General features: G+C 35.2%; 2 protein-coding genes across 2 annotated transcripts; both read right to left on the bottom strand.

Annotated features, from left to right (window-relative positions):
• Positions 1-156: 156 nt before the first annotated feature.
• LOC108201485 (PHD finger protein At2g01810) lies at positions 157-3,532 on the bottom strand. The gene is made up of 3 exons (XM_064085395.1): positions 3,250-3,532; positions 2,126-2,372; positions 157-1,996 (listed from the first exon to the last, which is right to left on the bottom strand). The coding sequence occupies exons 1-3, from the start codon at positions 3,530-3,532 to the stop codon at positions 313-315; spliced, it is 2,214 nt and encodes a 737-aa protein (XP_063941465.1). The 3' UTR covers positions 157-312.
• Positions 3,533-5,943: 2,411 nt separating this feature from the next.
• On the bottom strand, positions 5,944-14,848 carry LOC108202908 (WD repeat-containing protein 26 homolog). Its single transcript, XM_017371515.2, has 5 exons — positions 14,713-14,848; positions 11,936-12,838; positions 8,366-8,467; positions 7,321-7,950; positions 5,944-6,316 (listed from the first exon to the last, which is right to left on the bottom strand). Exons 2-5 carry the CDS (start codon positions 12,728-12,730, stop codon positions 6,080-6,082), a joined length of 1,764 nt encoding a protein of 587 aa, XP_017227004.1. The 5' UTR covers positions 12,731-12,838; positions 14,713-14,848; the 3' UTR covers positions 5,944-6,079.
• Between the last annotated feature and the right edge of the window lie 97 nt (positions 14,849-14,945).

The following is a 14,945-nucleotide window of genomic DNA, read 5'->3' as shown; positions in this document are numbered from 1 at the left end:
GGATTCTGATGAACGAATTACTACTTGTTATTTCTTTAATGGGCGATGGCCGAGCAATGCCGTGATTCCGAGTTCGTAATCAGAGATGCAAGAGTAAAGATCCCAGTTCCATATCATTGTACTCTTGCAAAGCAACACAAAGCAAGTCATTGTCACTCATGTCACTCCAATAATATCAACTTGTTGATCATATTCATAGATCAGCAATTTCACTCATATCTTCCTTTGCCTCTACAAACTTGGCCTTGAAATCCTCTATAAATTAATAAATTAAATAAACTAATAAATAAGTGGTAAAATCCATCTTTCAAATTACCCATGCACCACACACTTGTAACACAGAAAAAGTGCAGGTGAACTCTCATCATCATCAATGCCTCTGCATCTTGTATGTTGCCACACATGGCACCCATCACAAGCCACCATTCTCTCCCCATCATCAGACCTGGTCCCACAAACACAATCCACTTTTCCATCATCTGGCCCACCTTGATATCTCAGGCCTGTCTCCAAGTCCAGCCCAATGCCTCTGACCCAAACCTCTGCACCATGATCCAATGCATAACTTACCATTAAGCCCTCTTCTATTCCTTTCAAACCACCTATTTGTGTCACAACAAAATCTTTCATCAAGCAGTATGTGTCCCTCAGTGCACATTGTGCCTCAAGCTTTAGCTCCCCAACTGTCATTCCTGAGGGGACCATAACTACCTCACCAGGACATAAAGGCCTAGTCAGCTCGGTTTCCAGCTCATCGAAACGCGGAAGTACACGACACGTTAGGGTCATAAACTGATCACTGATCTCCTCTTGATCATGCAACCATTCCTTCACAAATTGCTTGCTGTCCAAGATTACCCGAGTCGCGATACTCACGGGGTCCCACTCGGGGTAGCCTAGCAGCACATTTCTGTACAAGAATAGAACATCTGCATACACATTGAGTCCTGGCTGATGAGCAACCACAGTAGCATTCTCATCGCGGATGGCAAATTCAATCAATCTTGTTGATGGATTCTTGACACGAGAGATTATCTCATTTCCTATCATGGAATAATTGTTTATTGATTTTAGCACAAAATCAATTAGGCCAGTGTCAGCGATGTCCTGCGTAGCCTCATCACGTAACTCTTGTCTTGACATTGCGCCACTGCCTATCAGCATTGCTTTGTTAACTTTAAGAATGTTCACGATCACATCTGCAGCATGCTCTAGTCTCTGCTTAGGCCATCTTGAGTCGAGTCTAGCAAGTGAAGAAGCAAACGTACTTGGTTCATTAGCTGAATCTTCTTGTTCCTCAACATTGTCATGGATTTCAAACTCATACAGTTTGGTTAGAGAATTTATAGAGCGTGAAACAATTTGATTATCCACAGAAATACAACTTATAGATTTCAGCACAAAATCAATAAGTCCAGTGTCGCCAACATATCCTCGTGCCCCTGCTCGGAGTTCTTGCCTAGTCATAGAACTCTTGCCACCAGCAATTGCCCTGTTCTGATTCAAGAGATTCACAATTACGTGAACAGTATATTCTACTCTCTTAGCAGGCCATCTGCAATCAATGTTTGCAAGAGAAACAAAAGTCGACAAGATGAGAGGCTTGTCAATCTTTTTACCATCACTTTGATAGACTCTTCTTGGTGAAGGCAAAGCAACTTTCCTCTCAATCGAGGTTTTAGACACGAAACTAAGTACAAACTGCAACAGATCACTGATTGTAACCAGAGGAACTTCATTCACTTCCCTATAACTCCTCACAATCTGTTCAATCTTTCTGCCTCGGACAGTGTTCTTGAAATCGCTGATAATCTTGTCCAATCTTAATGTACTAAAGAACTGAAGTGCTCTGTCATACTTTTCTTCAGTGACTCCAAAACTTCCATGACCAAATTTGTATCCCCATTTCCCGAACCAAGTAGTTCCATACGAAACCCCATGAAGCAATCGAAGTTCCAATGCTTTCTTCCTTGAATAATCATGCAAAGACACCTTCCTGCAATCCCACATAAAACATCAAAACTGTTAAAAATATGAGATAAGTTCACTGAATCAAACCAAATCAAACATTTCCATTACAATGTGCATCTATGCAGATCACATGCTAATCGAACATCAAACATACCTAATTTGAAGAGTTGTGCATAAACGGTCCCAAAGCTCCATAATATCATTCCCATGAAGTGAACTCGAATCATCATCATCCAACAAGTTGATAGCTAGAAGGTGACCATATCCATTGCAGTGGATCAAACCATGTAACAAATGGTTCCGATTTTGAAGAAAATCCCCGTTCAATGGCTTATTTAAATTATCATCGGATGGAACAATGATATGATACCTCCTCTTCGACACAAAATGATGCCCCCATCCTTCAAAAATCAATATAAAAATGTCAGTAATTACCTGACACCAAAAATCAAACACAGACAAACATTTACATCACTTTGCATGCATATAAGATGAGCATATCTTCAAAAAAAATCTTGCGAAACCAGATAATTAGATTAGATAAATGCAGAGAAATGAAAAAACCCATCTGAATGCAGCACTTGCTACATCAAAAAGCCACAGAAACTCAAAATCACAGGAATATATCTCACTTTGCATGCATAAAAACAAAGAATCATATCGAATGATCAATAAATTCAAAAGCCCATCTCAGTAAACCACCTGACAAGATAAAAAAATCCACACAAATTTGAAATTCAAAAAGCCAGACTCAGATAAATTCATTTGCATAGAGATATCACTTAAAATGCATAAAAACATGATCATATTAACAATTCGAAACAAAACCATCCCAGTAGACCACTTAATAACATCAAAATCAAACACACTTAATCACTCCAAATCGTTATAAACACATGATCATCCCAATTTCAAAACCCCATCAGAACCACAACATCAAAAACCCATCTCATTAAACCACTTAAAAACATCAAAAACCCACTCAAATTCAAAATTCAAACACACACAGCAATACATTTACACACAAAAATCACTCGAAAAATGCATTCAACCACATGATCACACCAACAATTCAAAAAAAAAAAAAACTCCAACTCACTAAACTCCTCCACAACCTCAAAAACCCCACCAAAATTCAAATTCCAACCACAATCACACACACAGTTTACATACAAACATCACTTAAAATGCACCAAAACACACGATCATCAAAACCCCATCTCACAAAACACCTCAAAAACCCCAAACAACACAATCACATCACCATAGCCAACTCACCAATGAATTTACAGTGATTACAGAAAGGCAACAAGGAGCTCTCCACACACTCCTCCACAACAAAAAGCTTCAAACCAACTTCACTCCTCTCACCACCACCAACATAAACACACCAAACATCCATTCCACTTGCTCCACCACCCTTCTCAACCTCCCCAAACTCCTGCAAAAACAGCCTCACATTCTCCCTAAACGGGCCATTTAAACCCGACCCGGATTCCCTAACCCACCAGACCCTCTTCCTCTTCCTAGTCCTACATGGCTCCATCACATTTGGCGCCATTAGAGCAGAATGTGTGTATGTGTGTGTAGATACAGAGTGCGTTTGTGTGTGTGTAATTATGGAGGGAGTGAAGGGGGAGAATCAGTTTTGTTGGCGCTTGTTTGTGCAGGGTGATAGGAAATTACCATTTTCGCCCTTATGGGGTAAATAAAACATGTATTTTTGAAGGGTAGTTTGGTGATTTTAGTGGGTACAGAATATTTTGTGTTCATGATTGTGTTGGGTGATATGGTTGTGAGGTTAACATATTTGATTTGTATCTTGTGTATATATATTTTTAATGTGTATATAGACCCAACTTTAAAATTTTAAAATCTAAACTATATTTTATTATGCTTTTTTTAGATCGATTAATAAGGTTTCGTGTCGAGAAATTTATATTTTCCAGTTCTTGAGTGATATTCTTTCTAATTTATTTTACTCTATAATTGAGTACCCAAGTATTTGTGAATTATAAGATTGTTTTGGATTTTTTACTTTCAATTTGGGATATGTAAATTCGTGTTGTAAAAAGTCGATTTAAGATTTATTACATATTTTTTGATAAATTTAAAGTTTTTAATTGAATATACTCGATAAATTATTAAGATATATTTTAAATATTAATCAAAAAATTTAAATAAATCAGAAACCATGAAAATATATTTTGCCATATATTGCCATATACTCATTCTGTCGCTTCTTTTTGCACACATCTTAATTCGGTCGATAAAAACTCATTCCTTCGCTTCTTTTTGTCATATACTTATAAATAATATTTTGTATAAAAATATAAAATCCATAATTTTAAACAATAAAAATTGAAAATTTATATTTACAAGTGTCTTCCAGCATATTAAGATGCATAAAAAAAATCACACTATCAAAATATGTGTCGAGACCCATCCTACAAATGAGAGGGAGCGGAAGGGATTATTTGAAATGGATGTAAACGAGGATGACGTGCTCCGAGAGATGATGTAAGCAAGTACAATGCACGTGAGTTTAAACTTTACGGTTTGGCTAGCATGTGCCCATGGGCACATGCTAAGCACTAACATTAATAAAAATGGAGGGTTTTGATTGGTGTGGTTGTTGTAACTGCAGGGGGTCCACCATTATTAAAGAAGGTAAGCCAATAAAAACCCTCCAATTTCATAAATTTTGGTGCTTAATGTGTGCACATGACTTTAAAGCAACTTGCCGCGTCTCTGCATATTTCGTTTATAACCGCCTACGTTCCTTTCATATTTTCTACTTGCACTTGCCACCAGCGCTGCAAATATTCCATCAAAAGAAAAATAAAAAATTGACGTCAATTTTGTACGAACAAAGTTGAGTTTAATATTTCTGGAACCAATTCAAGTTTCACAAATGAAAAGTAATGTTAACAACAGCTTGTTAATCATTTATTAGAAAGTCGTCTAAAAATAAATTTGTTCATGTATAATCCTAATCAAGTGAAATTTCGGTTTGAACCCTATTAATTGAATTCATTTTCAGTCTTATATTATTTAGTTTAAAGTTGAAATTGACTTAAAATCTGGATTGAATTCAGGTAAATAAAATGGGTTAGAGCCGTTTTGGATTTTTGACAATATATTTAGTTTACATGGTAGTGTGTTATATTGTTATATTATTATATTCCTATGTTGAGATATTAGAAAAACGGATGATATTAAGATACCACTATATTGAGATATCTAATATCTGTCTCTTCGGAAAAATAGATATCTCCAAACATTATTTTTAGTTCAATTCTTTTCTTTTTTCCTAATCTCCACTCGAACCAATCTGCTGTGCCTGTGCTGATGTGAGAGTCAAAGGAATCAAAATCTTTGCATTTTTTATCAAAACCCTTGTCTACCATAAAACAGCTCGTTTTCGGAAAATATTTTCCGAAAATTTTTTAGTATATCAAGCAACCATCAAAAGGTTCGTTAGCTTCATACTATTTGCATATTTGATTATGCAAACTTTTACCACGTCCTACTGGAGCATCAGACAACTATCTAATGGTTCTCAGGTTCCAACTATTTACTACTGTATAATTAGATCTAGGTTAAGAGAGGCTGTAGCATCACTCCACTATCTAGAGGTTCAGGTTCCATTTATTTTTCTCCGATTCTATCTGCACTGAGATACTTCACAGGACTTCTCTAGTTCAAACGAGTAAGAACGTAGATTAGAAACAGTAAAGTTCATCCATGTCGGTAAAACCTGTGTTCAAGTACCGGGCTTAAGTTGCCACAAAGCCGGAGGCACTCTTATTTCACCCTTGTACAATAAAGGGTATTTATCTAGGAAAACATAAGAAACTAGTAGGTCTTGATAGAGGCAAAACAAGATTGGTCCTAAAGAGGCCGCCTCATTCGCCACTAGTTCTAGCAAATCAACCAACAGGAGAATCAATGTAGGCACAAGCAGGAACAAACTTGAAACACATACAACATTTTATTGGCAGATTTAATTCACATTTTTTGATTGTCATTTGTGATAAACGTCAACTAGAACAGAAAGCAAAGGATTTACATGGAAGGGGTGGTCAGCTAAAAAAACATTAGTTACTCAAGAACCCTTGTTTTCGCCAGGAGTACCTCCATTGATATAATGAACACCGTTGCTTTGACACCCTTTGGGTTTCATCTTAACCTGATTCAAACCCCAAATCCGTATTGTGCCATCGTCACTGGCTGATGCCAACATGTGAGGATTCGTAGGATTCCAGCTTACACTGTTAACAGCTCCAGAATGGCCAGGTAAAGTTTCAATAAGCTTCCCTGAACCCCGGTGCCATATATATACCTGAATAGACCACAAGAGCATATTAACATAAGGTCCATAACATAAAGTAAAAGATGATACAGTAACATTTATGTTGTGTTTGGTTGTTGTGAATAAAAAATGGAGGGAAAGGAATGAAATTTGAACTATAATTTAGCTGAATGTTTAGTAATTTCATTCCTCCTACTATTCCATTCCTATCATCCTTAAGTAGAGCTCAAACCCTCCACGTTGTGAAGGAATGCTACATTCCTTATCATACTTAGTTTCTATCGAAATCACATCATACAAAATTTGCATCAACTCCATTTTCATCAAGTCCTTCCTTCTACCCTCTATTATTTCCTTTTATTATCACTCATTCCATTCCATTTATCCCAACCAAACACAACATTAGAGACTAAAAGCTTTATATACTTAATATTAAAAACAAAGTAAAATCATCTAGCCATGTGCGAGTCACATTAATTACAAACTAAAATGTTAAGTGGATATGTGGGCAAAAAATATGCATTATATGATATGTATAATCAGATAGAGAATTAAAGAAACTAGCCAAGTATACGACTACTGATGATGGAGAGAATACAAATTAAACCTGAAAGAACCACCCAACTAACACCAATGCAGATCACAGTCTTCTTTGATGCCAAAAGACCATAAAAGCAACAAAACAGTTAAAAATGTGTCCATTACGATACATAAAAAATAATAGATTTGAAAGGACTACAAGAAAATAAATGTCACAATATTTTTTTTATACATGCCAAAGTGATGGAAAAGAAAGAATCTCTTTACGTATTTGCCTAGCTTGTCAACTTTTGGAGAAACGAATTATTTATGATTAAATCAAGCCAATATAGAGCTCTTTAAGATTAAAAGGAATTCGGCTTGCCCCACAGGTGTTTTACGCATAATAAAAAAACAGAATTCACACACAAACTTTAATAAGTTAAAGGGTCATTCATTATAATCAAGTATAAGTCTAGGTTTACAATGACAGTACATGGTAGAAAGAGTCATACCTGTGCATCCTCACTTCCACAAGCAATAAATGATTGTTCAAATCCACCGAAGCAGGCTTTAAGTACATATCTAGTACGTTTGTGACCTTTGTATTTGCCAACAAGCTTTGTGTGCCCCTCAATTTTCCAGAGATGAATTTCTTTGTTTACAAGACTAACCAGGAGGAACTTATTGTCACTTGATAATGAAAACGAAGTTATAGTCTCATCTTCCTCAATAAATTTTTCGACATTCAATTCTTTGTCAAATAGTAGTATAACAGAGTTCTTGCAAATTGTAATGATCTTTTTACCATCACTTGTTACTCCCAGATCTGAGATGCTAACAATTCGCTGACCTTTCCAACATTCCACCTCCTTCCCTTCCAAATCCCACATGCTTATGCTTTTATCAGTAAAACCGAAGTATATCTCTTTACCACCCGGAGCCCATTCACAAGAAACTATACTAACACCATTTTTTTCATAAACATGAAGGCATTCACCAGAAGAAACATCCCAACGTCTAGCAGTCTCCTGGACACCACAGGTGAGAAGCTGAAGGTCATCAGGACTCCACGATACATGAAAGATAGATTTCTGATGACCAGATAACCTATTCTTTAAGGTAAATCTACCATCCGAATTCACCTGTGCAGAGCGAGTCATAGTAAATAAGCTAAGAAAAATATCTAAGAAAAGAACCTCAGTATTCCTAACCCTTATCTACTAAGGGTTAAATGGCTTAATCATAATTGAACTCAAACCCATTGGGTTACTGAGCTCCAAGAACCTGTTTGGCAATTAGTGCTTAGCTGTTATTGTATTGAGTATTTATTGTTTGGCTATGGAATAAGTCTACAGGCAATTAAGGAAAGCACCATCAAGCACGAATGCACGAATACTAAAATTCTTCCTTGCGGGTATGAACAACATAAATTTGTGATAAATTTTAGTGGTACTAATCACAAATTTAGTTTCTAAAAAGTAATCTACTACTGACAAGCACAAGTATACAAACTTGAGTAGAACATATAGTGTCTAATATATTAGTGTAACATAGTACCTCCCAAATGATTACTATGTGATCACCCGATGCTGAAGCCAAGTATTTTCCATTGTGTGAAAATTGCAAGAACCAAACTTCATCGGAGTGTTCTTGTAGAATCTGCAAAATTTTAATTCTACAACATTTAGTCACCGTAACTGGAAGCAAGAAAGGAACAGACTTATAGTACTGAGCTCTATAGAACTGAGTATCTCTAAAATTTCACTAAAAACATAAATTAAGTTAAAAAAAAAACTTGTGACATCCTTAAACATGGAACATGAATTACAATGTGATGAGATTGATATTATTTATCATCAAAGTGTAAGTAAAAGGTTACAACAAAATATCACCCAAATGGTGAATTTAATATATATATATAGAGAGAGAGAGAGTCCTACTCTAATACAAACCAAATTAGCCTACAAACTAAAAACCCAAATTTTAATCACTATTTTTAACTGCAATGATCACTATTTTGTACATCACATATCACTATTTTGTATATAACATATCTCTTAAATATAAATATATACATACATGTATATACAACGTATATGACCATCATCTTCACCCGAACCGTAATAATGGACCTTTTATCACCATTACCAATCGTTTTTATGACTTGCCACCATTGTCTACCATCACCAATAGTCATGGACACTTGCCATCATAACTTACCAAAACTAGCAACTACTTACCACCATCATACAACTTTTCTTACAGCGTGTTACTGTCAAGAACCTTTCTAAGATTGAAATTGATCATCTATTATCGATCATCACTAGTATAGGTAAGTAGATTTTCTCAATTTTGAATAATAATATCATTGTTTATATATTGTGTAAAAACAGTGATTTGTACAGTATAAATAGTGGTAGGAAAAATGGTTTTTAGTTTGTATTTAATAGTTGGTTTGTATTTGATCACTTGCCTGTGTGTGTGTGTGTAGACTAGTGATCAAATACAAACTAAAAACCAATAAAATTTAGTGATATTCACTTTATAAATAGTGATTTGTGTTCCAAACTTTAGTGATTTTTAAAAAAAATTGTGATCAGGACGGAAACAGAGTAAAAGGGGTGACATGGTTGTGGTGAGTGAGGTTGTGCGAGAGAGGGGTTGGGGATAGCACGTGTATTATAAAAATGTTGTGCGGAGGGGGGATGGCAGCTTGGTGGGTTCGACTGGGAACGGGTTTGTAGTTTGTAGAATAAAGGAGTTTGTAGTAGAATAAGACTCTCTCTCTATATATATATATGTATGTATGTATGTATTTATGTATATAAGACACTCTATATGTGCGTGTGTGTGTGGTTGCACTCCGTAAAAAAACACCTTCAAAAAGAACAAAGAACATTGACATTTTAATAATTCATTTTTCATAGAAAATGATTTGTTAGAATTGCATTTATATAGTTAAACACCAATTAAACTTAATATATGAAATCTAACATCCAAGCTCATCCAAATTATTAATATGATTTATTACATAATCTAATAAACAAACCTCGTGGGAAAAATATAAGTGTATAAACAATCATTCTATACTCTGTAACCATGTAAAGAAACTTGAACAGAAGAAATTCTTTACTTGTAAGCTTATCCCGACTCAATATAAGGAAGTCAAAAATCATATGCCACTAGGGATGGGCATCGGGTCACTTCGGGTCGGGGATTGCTATAACCGGCCTCGATCCCCGAATCCAAACCCCATCCCCATCCCCGGCATGATCTCCATCGGGGATTATTTTTCGATCCCCATCCCGGCCCGATCGGGATTCGGGGATACCCTCGGGAAATCGGGGATTTTTAATTTAAACCAAAATTTCTATTTAAATACTTGAATTCTTAATTAGGATTAAATTTTAATTTATGTCTAATTAATATCTCAATATTTTAATTTAAACAGATCCAATGATTTAATTATGACCTTTTTAATTTTAAGACTTACATTAATAGAATTAAATATTAAAATTTATTTTTATAAATTTAATTATATTATATAATATGTATTTAAAGTGAAACACGTGTAACTTTGCAGTAGTAATTTAAGACAAGTAATTAGAGTATTTATTTTAATTTTAATATAGAACTTACAACCTTTTAATTTTTGTTTTTGAATATATCAATAATCAATAAACTAATAAACACAGAAGATGAAAATAATTATTATAAATTGTGGCATGATTTGTATTTAATTAAAACACATACCGACATATTCAAGCTTGTGAAGGTGGTTTAGTAATTGTCCTTTGAATGAGGTGATCTCAGATCGACTCCAACCAAGATAATTTTTTCTCAAATCAATAAATAGGTGATGTGAAAATCCGCGACTATAATTGCACCTAAAGAGGTACATAAACATATTGATAAATAATTATAATAAATTTATATATGATATATAATCTAATATAATAATCAGGTCGGGGATCGGGCCAACAATCGGGGAAAATCGGGTCGGGGATCGGGCCGGGGGAATGTAAAAAACCGAAGCCGGCCCGATCCCCGAATTTTTTTCAAAGTCGTCCCCGTTCCCCGACCCGTACCCGAAAAAATCCCCAAATCCCCGCACCATTCGGTGCGGAGATCGGGTCGGGATCGGGCGGGTCGGGATTAATGCCCATCCCTATATGCCACGGGTCCGAACAGAAATTTACCACAACTAGTGAACTCATGCTATTTAGCAATTTACTGGTTACCTTCTTGCTAGCAAGTATACCAATCCCACAAGCATGAAAGGACAAGGACCAGGGAACTCATGCTATTTACTCCCTCCGTCCCATAATTCTTGGCATGTTTGACTTTTGATGGTCAAATTGACCAAACTTTGACCACAAATTACATATATAATATGATTAAGAACAATCATAAAAATTATATCATTAAAAAATATACTTTACGTACTTTATTATGCATATTTTATATTTTTAAAATTATAAGAGAATTACATGTAATTTGTAGTCAAAGTTCGGTCAATTTGACCATAAAAAGTTAAACAAGCCAAGAATTATGGGACGGAGGGAGTAGCAAATTACTGGCATTAAGCACACAAAGAACAAATTAAAATCTCAAATCATGCTAGTTCAAGGGGGAACAAGCAATACTGATGAAAGGGGCAATAGACTTCACCCTATGCCCCCTGGTATCAAGTAAACATGAAAAGACAGCCGAAACACTGGCTCAGTTTATGACTGGAACACTTTTGACAAGATAGAAGAGAACTAAATACTTCAATAAAATTCTTAAATTTAAAATTCAAAAAACTCATAGAACAGATACTCATTTGTAAGGCTAAAAGCCATATTTGTCAAAAAAAAATAAATTCAAAAAACTCTACTGCGATCAGATGGAGACTGAAATTTTATCCAAAACATAGATGATGCTAGTTTATATGAACTAAGCGTCTGAATTTGCCTCCAGCAGAATAAGTTGCAAGAGAAGGACTGGCATCCACTTTCAAATAACTTTCTATCTTTGATTATGTTCTTTCTTTCATTGAAAATTTTCTTCTTAACGGTCACCACAGAATTTTAGTTTACAAAAATCCTGTTTTATTAAACTGAAAGCTGATCAATAAGATTTTACCTGCAAAGTATGAGAAGGAATTTGATCCCGTCCACACTGATGATCAGTGTATAATGACATGTCTCCAACTAGAGAATTGTGGAAAATGCAAGCATCTCGTTGCAATTCAAGAGCCTGCTCAACAAGATGGACCAATCTTCGTTCTGGAATAATTACCGTTGGTGGAAATATTCGTTGCAATTCCTCCAGTAACATGGACCGAGATTTTGCCTTCATGGCAGTGTTAGCTACAATTTCTGTCTGATCACGCTGGAAAGGGGATACTATGCGAGCAGAAAGGTTGTGGATTCTATTACTGTTTATACAAAGAGGTGCAATCTCAGTCCTCAATGTTTTCAAAGCATCCATCAGTTTTTCGTCATCCAAAAGTTCAAGAAATTTCTGCTCTAATATAATAAAGGATGCAGACTTAATAGTAGTTTCATCTAGTTGGCTAAATTTATGCAATGTATTTATACTTTTATCCCAATTCCCGTCAAGAATGTGCTGCATGAATAATTTTACTACAGATGACTGTAAATGAATTCCGGACTCTTCTTCTAGATGTGCACCCGTTCGCTCATAGCCAAGAGAATACAGTGCCTCAGTTATAATTCTTACCAGCTCCACTTTCTTGACAATTCCTTTCGTACCAAGAATCTCATCGTCCCCTTGGGATGACAGGGGCCGAGCCATCATCAAACTCAATGAACTCGTAGACTCCTTAGTAGAATATCCGTTTGTAAATCCTCTCAAATGTTTAGCCGCTACTTTCACGCGTTTTAAGGGTGGTTGATCATCCTCTACCCCTCCCATGTAATGTACACTTCAGGCCATATATCAAACAGGAAAAAGCACAGAGGAGCCAGGGATGAAATCTTATTCTTAGAATATCGTTGATGCCTCTAAATTACAAATACTTTCCTGGACAACATATTTATGAAAGCAAAAAGTAATTAGAAGAAAATTAAGAAACTAGAAAGGAATTACAAGCAAGCATGTGCTTTCATTTTATAGTATTATTTTATTATATTTAGAACACCAGACTAGTGAGATAATAGGCTTCTACATGGAAACAGAAAACTGCAATACATCCTAAAGAAGACCAAAGAAAATAAGAAACTTAATTAAAAAAAAGTCCCATATGGCAGTAATTTTTGGTGAAGCACAGGATGCCAATCATAAATTCTATCATACCATGACCGAATAAAGTCATCCAAAGGCTCAAACAACTATATTATCAAGTATACATCATAAACATAATATTTGGTCTTCTACATTCATATAGTTTTGCACAGAATTTCAATAAAGTAAAGTCGAAAAGTGAAGCCCATAATCTAGTGCCAGCTATGGCCTTGTACTTGCAACAGATCTATTAAAATGCAGTTTCAAATTATCAAGATATAGTCGAGCAACAAAATGACCATTGCAAGTCCTGTCATGTCAAAAGCCCTTCAAGAGCACCCATGACAAGAGAGGGGATCAGAGAAGAGTTGCATAATAATCCTAAGGCTATCGAGAAATATTTAGTGATTATGTTCTCTACAATCAGGTATAACATAGAGCTCCACGGGTTAGCTCAGTTGGTAAGAGCAAGTGGCAGCTATCATGCAAACCAAGGTTCGACTCCCTCGGGAGATGCTTGGAATGCTTGTCCTTAATAGTTGAGTCCGGATTTACCCGGTTAAGGGTGGGGGCAGTCCATAACCCACGGTTTGAAATCCCTCAGTAATGTAAAAAAAAAAAAAAAAGATATAACACCAATTAGATAAAATTCTGCAACAAGTATAATCAGCCACTATAAGATACTGTATATTACAACCACTAACTACATATTCTATTGCATATACCTAAATGTCAAAACATGTTTTTAGACTACAAAATATCTGCTCAGAAAAATTCATATGCACTACTTCTGAATTAGACAGAATAACGTCACACGGTAGCAATCAAGCAAGTACAAGGTTTCATTAGTCAAGTACTGCTGATTTCAATTTGTTGTGTATGTCTATTAAAAAACAGTTTTTCCCACAACCGTACTGGATATATGTTTAGTATGTCAAACTACTTAATTTCCCACCAAGTATTTAAAAAATTTACAAGATTGCCGCTAAACTGATCAATGAGGACTCGAGAATATCAACCACTTTTAGGATTAAATATTTCAAATTAATATAAATACTATATTTATACCATGAACCCAAGGCAAGGGAGTAAACGGCGCTTAATTTGAATTCTATTATGGAAATGCAACTAGGAAAAGTTGATCTCTATTACACTTCCAATTCACAATGAGCAAGAAAAACTTGACCCCAATTACCACACATGAACAGCAACTACTGACAATGACCTCAATCATTAATCCACACACAACTACAAGTATTATATACCGAATAAAATAAGTAGAAGCACTCATTTCGATAAAAACACTCAATACACATCCTACCGTGATATTCCCTCATTTCCAAGTACCAGAAAACAATTTTCCACAAAAAAATTACTACTTCAAGATATCGAATTCTCCAGAAAACAAGGCACATCAAAAAATTGGATGATCCTAACAACTTTACAATCAAAATAAGAATTTTACCTAACACAAACACATACATACATACATAACGCAATCATATAATTCAAATATGCAAGATTTTCACTTCATTTTCAAAAAGAATCAAAACCCAAATTAGATATAGATCAGATTAATGATTATACTTATGGGTCTGTCAAATCAAATCAAACCCAACAAAAAAACAGAATTAAAGATGCAAACTTTAACAAGATGATTAACTGGGGCGGACCTGAATCCCTGAATCGGGTTAACCCGGATCTTGATTTCTCTGGAGCCCTAGGATTGAAGAGTGTTAGCCCAGATATATAGATAGATTGTTGACTGTTTGATGCACACATAATCAATCATATGTTTATCTATTTCTGTATTTCTGTATTTCTCACTTCGACATTTCATTTTTCAGTTTTTACTTTTCACCATTTTCTTCGAATTTCTGGTAAATTGTTCGAAAAAATAAATTTT

This window comes from Daucus carota, chromosome 9 (genome assembly GCF_001625215.2).
Source record: "Daucus carota subsp. sativus chromosome 9, DH1 v3.0, whole genome shotgun sequence".
Lineage (NCBI taxonomy): Eukaryota > Viridiplantae > Streptophyta > Magnoliopsida > Apiales > Apiaceae > Daucus > Daucus carota.
The sequence above is the reverse complement of the archived record's forward strand: the minus strand, read 5'-3'. Positions and strand labels throughout refer to the sequence as shown.

What these genes read in the sequence shown, in the direction of transcription:
- LOC108202908 (XM_017371515.2), bottom strand. Translation starts at nt 12,730, where the DNA reads ATGGGAGGGGTAGAGGATGATCAACCACCCTTAAAACGCGTGAAAGTA. An exon ending in ACATAGTAATCATTTGGGAG is followed by an intron (nt 7,951 to 8,365) that starts GTACTATGTTAC and finishes CGCTCTGCACAG; the next exon opens with GTGAATTCGGATGGTAGATT. An exon ending in GTGGAAGTGAGGATGCACAG is followed by an intron (nt 6,317 to 7,320) that starts GTATGACTCTTT and finishes TGGTCTATTCAG; the next exon opens with GTATATATATGGCACCGGGG.
- LOC108201485 (XM_064085395.1), bottom strand. Translation starts at nt 3,532, where the DNA reads ATGGCGCCAAATGTGATGGAGCCATGTAGGACTAGGAAGAGGAAGAGG. An exon ending in TAATCACTGTAAATTCATTG is followed by an intron (nt 2,373 to 3,249) that starts GTGAGTTGGCTA and finishes TGATTTTTGAAG; the next exon opens with GATGGGGGCATCATTTTGTG. An exon ending in TGCACAACTCTTCAAATTAG is followed by an intron (nt 1,997 to 2,125) that starts GTATGTTTGATG and finishes GTGGGATTGCAG; the next exon opens with GAAGGTGTCTTTGCATGATT.